The sequence below is a fragment of the Pteropus vampyrus genome, unplaced genomic scaffold (genome assembly GCF_000151845.1).
Source record: "Pteropus vampyrus isolate Shadow unplaced genomic scaffold, Pvam_2.0 Scaffold50, whole genome shotgun sequence".
Classification (NCBI taxonomy): domain Eukaryota; kingdom Metazoa; phylum Chordata; class Mammalia; order Chiroptera; family Pteropodidae; genus Pteropus; species Pteropus vampyrus.
Genome location: NW_011888831.1, coordinates 6815110 through 6828110, shown reverse-complemented (window position 1 = coordinate 6828110; position 13001 = coordinate 6815110). Strand labels below are relative to the sequence as shown.

Below are 13001 nucleotides of genomic sequence, written 5' to 3'. Positions count from 1 at the left end.
AAAATAGGAGTAAAGGTGATTGCTGACAGGACCACAATCAGGTCTCAGCCTCCCAGCAGCCATCTTGATCTATAAAGGGATCTATGAGCATAGAAAACAAGCCTTTTATAAACTGAAACCAGCTACTCCTGGAAAAGCTAAGAAGTCCTGGGTAAAATTTAACTTAAAATTACTTTTTAAAATTTAAATTAAAAACTATATTAACATATCCAAATTTAATGGTCTATGTTTCGAGAGCACAAAATTCAATAAAATTTAAATGTCAACAGAAATAGTAAGCTTCCTTTGGACACTGTGAGGCCATCACCTTTTATCTTCAAGTATGGCTTACCTTTCGAAGGCAGGGAAGATGGTCATATTGAAGAATATTGAAGAGATCAAAGTATAGATAAATTTCATGGGGTCCCCGAATCTTAATTCCCTATTCTCCTTCATCCCAGTTATTGACTAGAATACGGCTAATGCCACAAAGTACATAAAAAAAATACAAGGACTGCTGTTTTTTTTCATGCAAAGCATCAGTAGCAGTTAACAAGGAGACCAATGAAGTGCCAGGCAATTACAAATGTCCCATTGAGAAACTTAGCTAGTTGCGTCACTTCCACGGGCATACAATCCTTCCAAACTAGCTGCGTCCCCAAATTTTATCGCCTTCTATATAAAGCTGGCCTGTGACATCCTCCCAGTGAAGGACACCTGGAGAAGAGGGTTACTAGTTAGTGCAGGAAAAGGAGGAGGGAGGGTAGAGCACCAACAGTTATACCAGGTGTTTGACTCTGCAAACTTCTCTACAAGCTGAGCCGGGTACCAGAGGGCCTGATCTACTACAGATTTGACTATTCTTGCAATCCTGGCTTCTCTGGAATGGAAAATAACCTATAAACATTTTTTAAATGGGTTTCTTTCATTAACCTCATGATAGATATAGGAGCCCACCTGTTTTGGATAAGAGTTAACATTCTGGCCTCAACAGCCACTTTCTAACACTCTTAGGAAATATTCCACTGGAAAGAGAAACCAAAAATTGTAAATATATTCCAGAAAAGTTCTCAGGGGTATGGAAAACTGATTACTGTTCAGCAGCCAAATTTTAGTGGACTATCAAGAACAAGGCAATATAGCTGGGCCAAACTATTCTTGCAGACACAGTTCAGGGAATCTGGACCAATTTATATCGTATAGATACTGGGTCTAAAATTCTATAAAGGCTGGGAAAACTAAAAAACATTAATAATGTCTTCATTTGATATCCAACTAAATATGGAGAGCAGGTTTCTACTTAAGACCCAGCTCCTTTTCCCTAAGGAGGATTTCTGCTTCATTTACCCTCCTCTCTCTGACAGGGTCTTCTAGTTAAAGAAAAGGAGGGAGAATAATGCTATTATTTGGACCAAAACAGCATAGGGTTTATTCCCTCCTTCTTTTTCCCTTACCCTCTCCCCTCCCCCAATTTTACTCATAAACCTCCCTGCCCTACATGACTGAAGTAATCTCCTGGGCATGTTGTCAAACTGTGCTGTCGTGGTTTGATGCCACAGCTAAGTGCTGACTTGGGTTGCTGAAGCCTTCTAGTTATACCTCCACTGACCTATTTAGGAGTTAAACATTACTTCTCAGAGACAGAGCACCATGATTTTTCCCTTTGGCCCACTTTTCTCTCAGATGGTCCCTAACCAAAGAATGATCAATCACCCTTAAAGACCTGAATGTGTGTGCAAAAATGGTAAGATTTGCAGCAAGCATCCAAGCCTTGGACATGAGCTCTTTCCCATAACTTAAAAAAATTGCCAACACTTTTCTTACTATGCAGCTTACTTTGACACGTACAAACTACAGCCTGCAGTCAAAGATGTCTGATATGGAATTAAGCATTAAAATTAAGTTAGAATGGCTATCATCTATGGTAGGAAAAACCATAAGGACTACAGAGGATAAAGTAAAACAGGAATGATAAAACATTTATCAAAACACCAAAATTAGTTACAGAATTTTCTCTACCTTTAAGATGCTCTTATGAAAAATGGCAAGTGAGATCAAAGAAAGCTGAATTTAACCAACCTAGGTATACAACTGCTACAGGTTTACACACATTTAATGAGATTAATGGTATAAAATTTTCATAATGTATTTTGACCAATAATTGATGGCTGTCAATGGAAAAAGTTCACTGTAGAACTTCCCTCTAATGTTTCCAAAACTCAGTAGAACTTTATCTGATGGTTCAGTGAATATGAGAATTAAAACGCTCCCAGTTCATCCCAGGAGCCCAGGATGGGGGCTGGGGGTGGGGTGAGAAGCAAGATAAGAGTAGCTCTACATTGCCCAGGTTTGTAATGCAGAGACTTACCTAAACTCACTTGAAGTTCTGTGCATTATATTAGCTTCTCTGCTCTGTTCTCTGCACAAATGCATACAGGAGAAAAATAATACTCCACATCCCTCTGAATATCACAGCTGGATAAAAGCCTGTAAATGTGCCTGTGCTACCACAAACAAAGTTCCACCCTGGAGCTTGAGCTTGCTAGTAATTCTGAGAGGTTCCCCAATTCCTGCCTGGCCTGGAGGTGATGTGATGTTTTGGATTATGGTAAAATTCAAACCCTGTGGAGAGTCCTCTCTTGCTCACTTGAGCTTATTTCAAAAAGAGCCTCATGCAGAGCCCAAATCAGTGGGAAAGGCTGATGCTAGGTTCAGGCATGGAGTTTTCCCTGCTCTTCAGTTACTCTCTCTGTCTTTTGTCCTTTCAAGACAAGGAAACATTTTATGAGAGTTATGCTGTACAATTTATCAGAAAACAGAAAAGGACAAAGATTAAATACCAAAGCTATTAACATACAGGAAAGCAAATGTAATTAGGGAAGAAGGAATGTTCACTGTGTTAACAAAGGTACACTGCACTTGGAAGAACCCAGACATAATTTCTGTTTCCCAAACAGTATTTATGTTTGCACATCTCTCATTTGTAATATCACTAGGTATTATGCAGTGGTGAGCAGAGGAAATGGGTCAGCCCTTCGTAAATTGAAGACACTGTATGTCAAAAATGCATTTAATACATGTAACCTACCAAATATCATAGCTTAGCCTAACTGGTTTCTACTGAACGTATATCACTTTTGCACTACCATAAAATCAAAAAATTATAAGTTGACCATTGTAAGTCAGAGATTGTCTGTAGTTTAGTGAGCCTTTAGTACACAACAACAAAAGAGAAAAGAGCTCTTTGAGTCAAGTTTTCCATTACAAAATTTTATCGATCTGTAAGGTGTACTTAGAATTGCTTATTGTGAATTGACTACTATAACAACTCTATGTAGTAGTCAAGTTCCTTTCTGCTGATGGGTCAAATCAATGACTTCTCATTTTATCAGTGTCTATTGTACCCCTCTGTATCTTTTGCTTTCCACACAAATGTGCTAAAACATCATCTGCTAAAACGTCATCTTCATTCTATTTGTTGAGATCTACATTTAGAAATAACCTTAGGCTTGTCTATGGCCATGCCACCCTGAACAAGCCTAATCCCATCTGATCTGGAAGTTCAGCAGGGTTAGGCCTGGTTAGTACTTGGATGGGAGACCACCTAGGAAGACCAGGTGCTGTAGGCGTAAAAAAAAAATAAAAAATAAGGAATTGTAAGCTGACAAGGTCCTTGCAATCTGTGAGGTCAACCAAGGGTTGCCTCACCTAAAAATAAAATAACTTTAGGTTTAAAGGATGAAGTTTTTAATATCTGTAAATGGCAGGCAGAAAAAGAAGTCACCTTCTTATTCTTCTTAACTGCTCTAGAGTCATGGGAAACGCAGTCAGCTAGTGACCTGTGCATGCGTCCTGGGCATGGTGACAAATCCGCAATACCAAAGTGCCTTTCTGAAATTTGGTCTAGGACTTGCACTGAATACAATGTCCTCCTCTTTCAGGAAACTGGCAGGGGAACAGCTGTACTCCTGTCCTGCCTCTTGGGAGGCTAGCATTAGGCATAGGTCCTCTTATGTGTCATTCATTGAATGGCAATGCAGCTGGCTATGTTGTGCTCCCTGGGGACTCTAAGTCAAAGGAAAAGCACAGTGGATGTAGAAAACAACCTTTTCCCCTTGCTCTGGTGACTTAAAACTCTGGCACCTTAAAATAAAAATGTACTTCCAGGAGCTTATGCTGCATTATCATAGTAAGTGTCATCATAACCCCAACCAGAACCTTCTACCAGGATAGCCTGCTTAACTACATACCCAAGGAATTGCTGTATATGTGCTAAGGGTAAGACAAGAAAGTTCAGATGGATTTCAACACTCTTCCCTATAACAAAAAGAAAACATTCACCTTCATGTATTTTCTATTACCATGTCACTTGTAGAAGAAAAAATGTACCCATTTCTGTTAAGAAGCAGGACAGGACACTAGGTAGCAAAATTCCTCTTGGGAGCATCAAAACAGACTGTTTCGTTTTACAAGCTATATAAAACCTGCAGGCAAATATTCTCTGTATTCTCTCCATATTTACTGCTACTTAGGCTTAGGAAGACATATATAAACAGGTAAGTTCGTTGTAGTGTACAAATAACTTTTTGTTCTTGTTAACCAGGTTCGAAAGACAGATCATCTATTTGGAATTATTTCCACCCCAAGCTGTTACCAATCAAATTGAGGAAATAAAACCTTCCTCTTTAAACTAGGGCCTCCAAGTATAAGAAGTGCCTACAGAAATTTTCTATTGTGGCTGGTAGGTGGTGGGTGGACATCCTGACTTAAGGCAGGTGGTGGATTTTTTTTTTTATGCTTCGTCTAGGGCAGTAGTCTCCAAACTTTTTGGAACTGTGGACCAGTGTTCCTATGAGAATCTAATGCCTGATGATCTGAAGGGGAGCTGAGGCAGTGATGCTAGTACTGGAAAGTGGCTGCAAACACATATGAAGCTTCGCTTGCTTGCCAGCCACTCACCTCCTTCTGTGCGGCCTGGTTCCTAACAGGCCACCGAATGATAACAGTCCACAGCCCGGGGGTTGGGGACCCTTGCTCTAGAGTAACTTCCAGCCTTGGATTTCTTTGCTGAGAAGGGTCACTCAGAAAAGTTGAAACAGCAAAATACTAAACCACATTTTAAGGTTCTCTATTGAAATGCACCATCCTGACTGGAGTTCACAAAAGAAACCCTTTACTGACTGTCATTATATAGACAATATAGGCACAGACATTAAATGTGTTTAAATCAACCATCTTTTTCTAGTTAAGACTCAAAAATTGAAAAATAAAAAGACAAGGTAAGTGAAAAACCACCCACAGATTGGGAGAACATATTTGCAAATCATATATCTAACAAAGGACTTGTATGTAGAATATATAAAGAACTCTTAAAATTAAATAAAAAACCAAATAACCCAATTAAAATTAGACAAAGGATATGAATAGACATTTCTCCAAAGAAATGTACAAATGGCCAACAAACACATGAAGAGATGTTTAATATCATTAGCCATCAGGGAAATGCAAATCTAAGCCTTAATGAGATAGTACTTCATACTTCAATGAGATGGCTTTAATCAAGACAGATAATAACAAGCACTGGAAAAGATGTAGAGCAAATAAAACCTGCATACACTGCTATAGAATGGTGCAACCACTTTGGAAAACAGTCTGGCAATTCTTCAAAGGTTAAAGTTAAGAGTTACATAGCAATTCTATTTCTGGGTATGTATACACTTAAGAGAAACAAAAACATTCACACAAAAACTTGCACACAAATGTTTATAGCATCGTTATTCACAAGAGCAAAAAGCAGGAACAACCCAAATATCCATCAACTGATAGATAACTAAAACGTGGTATATCCATACCTGAAATAATATTCAGCCACAAAAAAATAAGTACTGATAAATCCTACAGGAGGAACCTTGAAAACTCAGTCCTTCTGCATATCACCTGTACTTTCATTAAGAGCTTATCAAAAACCAGTGTTTCATTTGACATAGTAGTGACTACTTGAATCCTTTTTCAGTTCAAAGTAAATTGTCTTTATGATTTGACCTTTAAAAAAATTCTCGTGAAGACACATGATTAAGAATTGAAAACCAACACAAATCCATCTTCATATTAAAAATGAAGGCCTTACCTAAACATATCTTTTACACATTTACACATGTAAAAAATACACATCATTTACAAAGGCCAAAAATGGTGCTAACATATTAGTGGATCCCCTCTGTAAAGTACTTTGAGAGCCTTTAGGAATAGCAGATTGATGAGATTACAACTGCATCCCACCTTTGAGTATAGTAATTAATTTTGGGACAGGCCCCAAATGAAAAATTTCGCATAAAGGTACCACTAAGTACTTGCCTTAAGTTGCATAAAAACTGTTATCTTTGAGCAGTATTATCTTTTTTTCCACTTTTAATACTTCTGATGCTTCTTTTCTCAACCAAAGCCATCTGGGTCACAAACATTTTTGAGAAAACTCATACCAAAAATCATTCTTATATTTTTAAACAGTGATTATCCTTCATCATCTTTGGACAAAAGCACTCATGTCACAAGAATTAGCCCGAGCCTTGGGTTTACGAAGCATGCATATGAAATTTGAGTTAAAGGTATCAGACTCTCCCTGTGTGAGTGAACCACTTAACAATACTACGCACCTAGCTTCCAATGCAACATAGTGAAGCAAAAGTAAATAAATACACATAAACCAAATTAGGTTTATTGTTCAATGATTTTACTATTGAGGGAGAAGGGTGATGCTGTTGCCTCTAGTTCTTCAGTACCAGGCTTCCAAGCACTTAAAATGTCAGGAGCAACAGATTCATAAGATAATGTTAACACAAGTATATTTTAATTCATCACTTGCTTGACACTGTTCTAATGAGGAGCTAAACACAACAAAATCAGAAAAACCACCTCTTAAAAAGTTCACAGAGCAAAGATTTCCAGCAAGGCAGTTTTCTACTCTATGTGTGAAACCTTTCTTATTATGACTCACTGAAAATTAAATATGCAAAATTCCAAGCTGAGCTTAGTTTTGCTTGTGCACAGAGACCTTTTTACTCTCATTCTTCGAAAACCTCATTTTGGATCTTGCTGCCAAGACCAGAGAGAGGAAAGCCGGCCAACAATTCCAAATATAACATGCGGAGGCAAATGCTACAGAAATCTGTCTGACAGGAAGCAACCATGCTGAGGTCTGCTGAGGTAGATGCAGTTCTCAATCAGACCGTTTTGGTCCCTCAGTCTGGAGCAAAATGCCATGAGAAAGCAATCAGAGGAAACCATCCTGTTTCCAGTCAGCTTCATTAGATTCCTTATGGTATTCACTTTATTGGTGAGAACAATTCTATCCACCTCAAACAGAAAGATGGGTCAGCAGCAACTAGAGCTCCACCAGTTATTCTAATTTATTTTTTTTAAATCGATTTTTCAGGGACCTGTTCATGGAGACTTGTATTTTCAGAAAGCTCAACTTATGGCATGACACTTATGATAAAGGTCAGGTTCACCAGGGAACACTTAAAAACAGATCTCTTTCCAATTCTCCAGGGGCAGGTTTAGTAACTCCTGCTACCACTGTGAATAATTGATAAACCAATTAAACTTGGATAAAATGATTACACTATCACTTAAACAAATACGAAGACATCATTAGCTCAAGTTTAATTCTTTAGTGAGGTCATGGGACAATTCAATTCCTCACCCAGAAGACCATTACAGAAAACCTAGAAACAGGGCTCCCAGTTTAATTGGGAAGAGAGGACTGACTGTTCCTCATACAGAGAGCACTGGCCCCTGAGAAAAGACAAGACAATTAAAACAGCTTATTTGACCAGTCATTTCTTCCAGTAGTTTATCTTAGAAAAATCCCCTGTGGTTATGGCTATGTCACTAAACCCAAGAGGTAAAGTTTGCCTAGAATCGCTTCTGGAACATTTTTCTAGATCCTGTTCACTGTGAGGCAAGCTGGCAAGACACACTTGAAATTGGAAAAGGATTTGTCTCACAAAGCTTTGAATGGTGACCAACAGCAGCACTGAAGTTATGACCTATAGGGTTCGCAAAACTCCATCTTCACTCTTGTACATTCAGTATGTGATGAAAATTACCATACTGTCCTAATCTAAGTAATCTAGTTTTAGCCAGTTAAAAAGGGAAGAGAAAACAGCCACACCTTCTAACCTCACTCCCACATGGCATAAACACTAATGGGACAGAATGTGAGCACAGTCAGGAATCAAAATTTTCTGAGTCTGTTAACTGCTTGACCCAACAATTCTGGCTGAGATGGTTAATGAAATACTTCACTTGTGCTGGAAAGAGTGTAGAGTAGAAGGCAGGAAAGAGGGATAAGCCACACCTGAAAGAAGGCTTCCTGCCTTTGCAACAATATCTAGAATGTTTTGTGATTTATATAATACCTCAGATAAGTCAATGGTACATTCAGGACTGGTAGGTTCAAAGGGGGAACTGGAGATGTTAAACAAGCTCTGCCTCATTTACTAGGATTCTCAATCTCTGATTACCAGTTCCCATTCATAGTCTTAAAAAAAAAAAAAAGTATTCAATGAAATGCAGTCTGGGCAAGCCTGAATCTCAGCAACAGCTTAAAACAAAACAACAACTCTCTCCCTCACTCTTCCCACAACAACTCTCTCCCTCATTCTTCCCAGCTAAAGTGGAAACTGTGAATTGTTACAACTTGACAAGACTTAGACTCACCTAATTAAAAGTCAGAGAGGTTAGATTTTAGAGTTTCAAAGCCCAATGTCAAAACAGCATACCTTTTCCATGCCTGAAGTTTCTAATAAACAATTTCAGCTTTATTAAACAAATGAGACTAAAGACAATAAAGAATTTATAAAATTCTCACTCAATATGGGAATCACCATTTTTGGTTAACACAACTTCATCCTGGGATAAAACATAAACCCCTTTAAATCAAGCAACCTACAATTCAGTCCTAGCATACGCATCGAGCAGGCACAAGAAAAAAAATTAAGCAACTGAGAACAACTAGTAAGCAACACAACATATCCAGGAACAACTTGCTTCTGTGCTCAAGAACTGCACAGCAAACTTAACCAGGCACATTTTTTTTTCCAGGTTAATTACACCTTACAGGAAGCAAAAGCTAAAACCCACAGACCCTTCCTGCTGGTATTAGTCACTTCATAATAAAAATTTTAAAGCCAGTACTAAAGCTTCCTTCAGGATAATCATTTTTGTCCTAGCAACATTACAAGCCAAGATGGGGTGCCCTTCTGGGAAAAAGTATCTTGCGAATGGTAATGGGAGCTCCCTACATAACTTCTGACCACAGTCTCAATTTGCCCAGTATCAGTCATCTGTCTAATAAGTGTTCCAAAACCTGTAATTAGTACAAATGCACAGTAGGCACTATTCCACAAATTGAGAGACGGCATTTGAATGGAACTGTGTAGAGCGCTTAAGGAAAACCTTTTTTTTTTTTTTTTTTTTAAAGAGGCTAAAAAAAGTAACATGAGAAAATGGGTGGGAACAAACCAACAGCCCCTCTCCTTCCCGCTCTCTCTAGCCGGTCTCCTCTCGCCTGCCTCAGTCAACTGTTGCTGAACAACAGAACAAGACCCATTCTGGGTTCCTTGCGCAGATGTGGGGCTTTTGCGGATGGCAGAGGTGATTTCTCCAGGCAGAAGCTGGAGTTTAAACTCTTCCTGGACGGATTGTTCTGGGCTGAGCTGCAGAAGAGGATCAAGCAGCGGGCGATCAACCCAGGTCCCTCCCTCTCTTGACGGTCTCTCCCCTCCCCTCGCCTTCAGTAAGGGGGGAAAAAAGCGCACAGCTTTCCATTTCTCTACTCCTTAAAAATGCTCTTGCGGAGCCACCGCAAACAATCTTTCCACGGCAGCAAAGAATTTTGCAGCGAAGGGCTCTCCGATCCGAAGCAGAGAAGTGAAATAGGTGCCCAAGGGCAATTTTAATTGTCTAACCCGGCCCGATTTCCTAAGAGGCGGCAACGCGGGGCGGGGAGAGGGAGGCAGCTCCGAGAGGCAACAGGGGGCAAGCGGCGGCAGAGAAAAAGACCAAAGCGGCGAGATCCCAGCCCCGAACCCCGAGAAGCTTCTGCAAAAAGGTCTCTGGGGCTACTCCCACCGTTCACCGGGAGACGTTTGCGAATCATATATGCAGCCAAAATGGCGCTGAGAATAAAAATATAATTTAAAGGCAGGTCGCCATATTGTAAACAGAGAGGTAGAGAAGAGGCGGACTCGAAAGACACCCTCCATGATTTCTTCTACAGCCGCAAGTGCCTGGGCGCTGGGTTTCCGGAGTCTGAACCAAGGCAGCTCCGGCCGCCGAAGGCTCCGCGAACCCACCCCGAGGAGAGCCCAGCCCGGCAGGAGCCCGAGGGCGACGGGCGCGCGGGCAGGCGAGCGGCATAGGGCCCGGAGCTCCTCCCCTTCCTCCCCCGCCACCGCCGGCCTTGCCCTGCCGGCTCTGTCCCGGCTCCCCAGCGACTTCCAGTCCCAGTTGGGACTCTCCTCACTCCTCCCAACCCCCATCCCGGGGTCCGGACCCATCGCTGCTCCTCCCCCCCACAAACGGCCAGATCCCGGCAGACAGCTGGGGGCGGGGAGGCGCTCACCCCAGCGGCTGCAGAAAAGTCAGCTAGCGGCTGCAAGCGCCCGTTATTTTGGCAGGCAGGGGTAGGCCAGGTGAAGGAATGTGCCGAGAAGGGTCCGCCAAGAGGCTCCAAAGAGGTCCCTTGACCTTACCAGCACTGGAGATGGAAGGCGGCCGGGCAGTGGTCACAGCACAGGAGATCACCACCTTCTTTGCAGCTATCGCAGCTGTCGTGGTTGGTGGCCCTGCCGCTTCTCCGGGGCTCCTTCTCAGGCTTCCGACTCCGCTTTTCTGCTTCGTCCGTCTTGGGGGGAGCCAGTAGAGCTTGGATTTGCTGCACACACATACAAACGGCGTGTGTGCACACTCGGAGGTCCCGGGTTGTCCGTCGCCCCCCCGGCGCAGCTTCTCCGTCACCCACCCTTCTCCCCCCTTTTGTCCTTCTTCCTCCCATCCAGGCTGCTCTCAGAACCTCTCAGTCCCCGGAACCAGGGGGGAGCCCACCCTAACCGTGTTCCTGCAGCACAACAACGAGAACAGCTTCTTCCAAATGGGGAGGATCAGGGTAGGGGGATGGGGAGAGGGTGCGCGGTTCCCTGCTCGCCACTTCCTTGTATGGACAGTGGGGGACTCCAAAGCCAGGCTCGGGAGAGGCCTGAAGCCCGGTACCCGGACGTGCTGGGGGAAGCACAAAGAGGGCCGACAAGAAGGGGGTGGGGAGGCCCGCCGGTGCAACGAGATGGAGTGGGTTGGCGCCTCGGGAGAGCAAATCGAGGGCGGCGAGTAGGTGAAACTGCTGCAAATGTCCTCGGAGGCTGAGCTCAGCTCCCCGAATTGCAAAGATGGGAGGGAGAGTCTGGTGAGAAAGAACCCCCCTCCCCTGGCCTTCTTGCGCGCTGCGAGCTCAGGACCGGCTTTGTGGGGCGGAGGTTCCCTCCCGACGCTGGGGGAAGGGGATGAGGAGGGCTACTCTTACCTCCATCAGCCCCCCGGACGTGTCCAAGTCGTACACGATCGTCTTGGTCTCCATTTTCTCCCACATTCATCCACCTCCCGGGCTGGGCGCTTTCTGCTCCGGCCCCCCCAACCCCGGGGGGAGGGGGGAAGCGGGGGGAGGGGGCGCTCCTGACCCCGGCCCCCCTTCTTTTTTCTCAACACGGGTCTCGACTTCCTCGCCCTGGCTCCCCCCCACCCCCCGGCCCCCAGTCCCCGGGACGGCAGCGTCCTCCCCACGGGCCGTGAGGGGGGAGCGGCCCCTCAGCCCCGGCCCGGCGGCTGACTGCACGGTGGGTCCTGGCTCCGGGGGTCAGGCCTCGGCGGGGCCTAGTCCCACAAGCTAAAGCCGGCGCTGGCGACTGCTGGTCCGGCTGGGAAGGCTGGCGGGCGCTGCCATCCCGGGGTTGGGGGGATCGGAGGGGGGGTGAGAGGTTAGGTGAGGTTGTGGTACGTGAGGTGACTGCGGGGAGGGTGATGGGGGGTGGTCCCCAGGCTCCGCCTCTCGCCGCCGCCGCCGTCTGCGTCCCGGCTGCCGCGCACTTGGCGCAAACTTACCGCGAGCGCCCGCAAAGCCACCCGCGCAGGCGCCCGGGGATCGCCGCTCGCCGCGCGCAACCGCAGTGACAGCCGGCGGCCGGGCTCCCGCGCAGCCGCAGTGAGGGGGTACCCCCCAGCGCGCAGCCGCGCTGGCATTCGTCTGAAGAACCGAAGCCCCCGCCTTTCTGCCCTGCGCCAGCGTACTGAGGTAAAAGGGCGGGACCTGAGGCTTCGCGCAGCCGCCTGGGAGAGCTACTAAAGGTCACAGCGCAGCCGCAGGAACATAGGGACTCTTCATCCATTGGTGTTTGTGTATAGACCGAGAATACTCTGTTCCCGCGCAGGCGTGTTGAGGATGTTCCTCCCTCGCCCCACAACACAGCCGGCTCTCGCGCAGGCGTATTGTCACTTGGCAGGCCCTAACAAGAATGCTTCTTCTTTCGCCATTTTAGTAATGGGATATAGGCTACCATGTCCTTGGAGTCCTCAGGCAAGAACAGGAAGGAGCAAGGTGTGGTGTTGGCTGCAGCTGGTAGGCTGTCGTTGACAGCAGTACTCTTAGGTGTGTTGTACTGGATGGACTGTTTGGTTCCAGCGTCAGGTGTGGCTGGACCAGGCGCCATATTGGTAAAGAGAAAAGAAAAGCCATCGCGACGGAGAACGGTGCTTTTGATGTTGGGTTGGATGGGTGCTGTTCCCACTTCCCTCCCGTTCCCAACAGTTAATTTTAGCTTCAACACCTCTGCCTTGCGTAGTGATGACGCCCTGCAGAGTTTCGCCAGCCTGTTATTACCCTCTTGATCTCTGTCCCTGAGAACTGTTCTTCAAGAGGAAGCCGAAAGCGAAGAGTTTGTGATGTTGACAACGCCCAGTTACCTGCCTAC

The 13001-nt window shown here is 44.7% G+C and overlaps 1 protein-coding gene and 1 pseudogene across 3 annotated transcripts in view; one reads left to right on the top strand and one right to left on the bottom strand.

Moving 5' to 3' along the window:
• PHF12 (PHD finger protein 12) overlaps positions 1-12295 on the bottom strand; it is a 38055-nt gene extending 25760 nt beyond the window's left edge. The window contains exons 1-2 of one of the 3 annotated variants that reach the window (XR_895865.2): positions 11561-12293; positions 10737-10918 (exon numbers count right to left, since the gene is read on the bottom strand). Coding sequence is in view for 2 of the 3 variants with exons in the window: in XM_011359937.2 (XP_011358239.1) it covers positions 10737-10918; positions 11561-11626 (248 nt within the window). In the remaining variant the exon portion in view is untranslated. Of the gene's footprint in view, positions 1-10736; positions 10919-11560 lie in introns of all 3 variants that reach the window. The other 2 variants (XM_011359937.2, XM_011359936.2) reach the window with 2 other exon arrangements.
• Positions 3491-3608, top strand: LOC111739460 (annotated as a pseudogene).
• Positions 12296-13001: the final 706 nt, after the last annotated feature.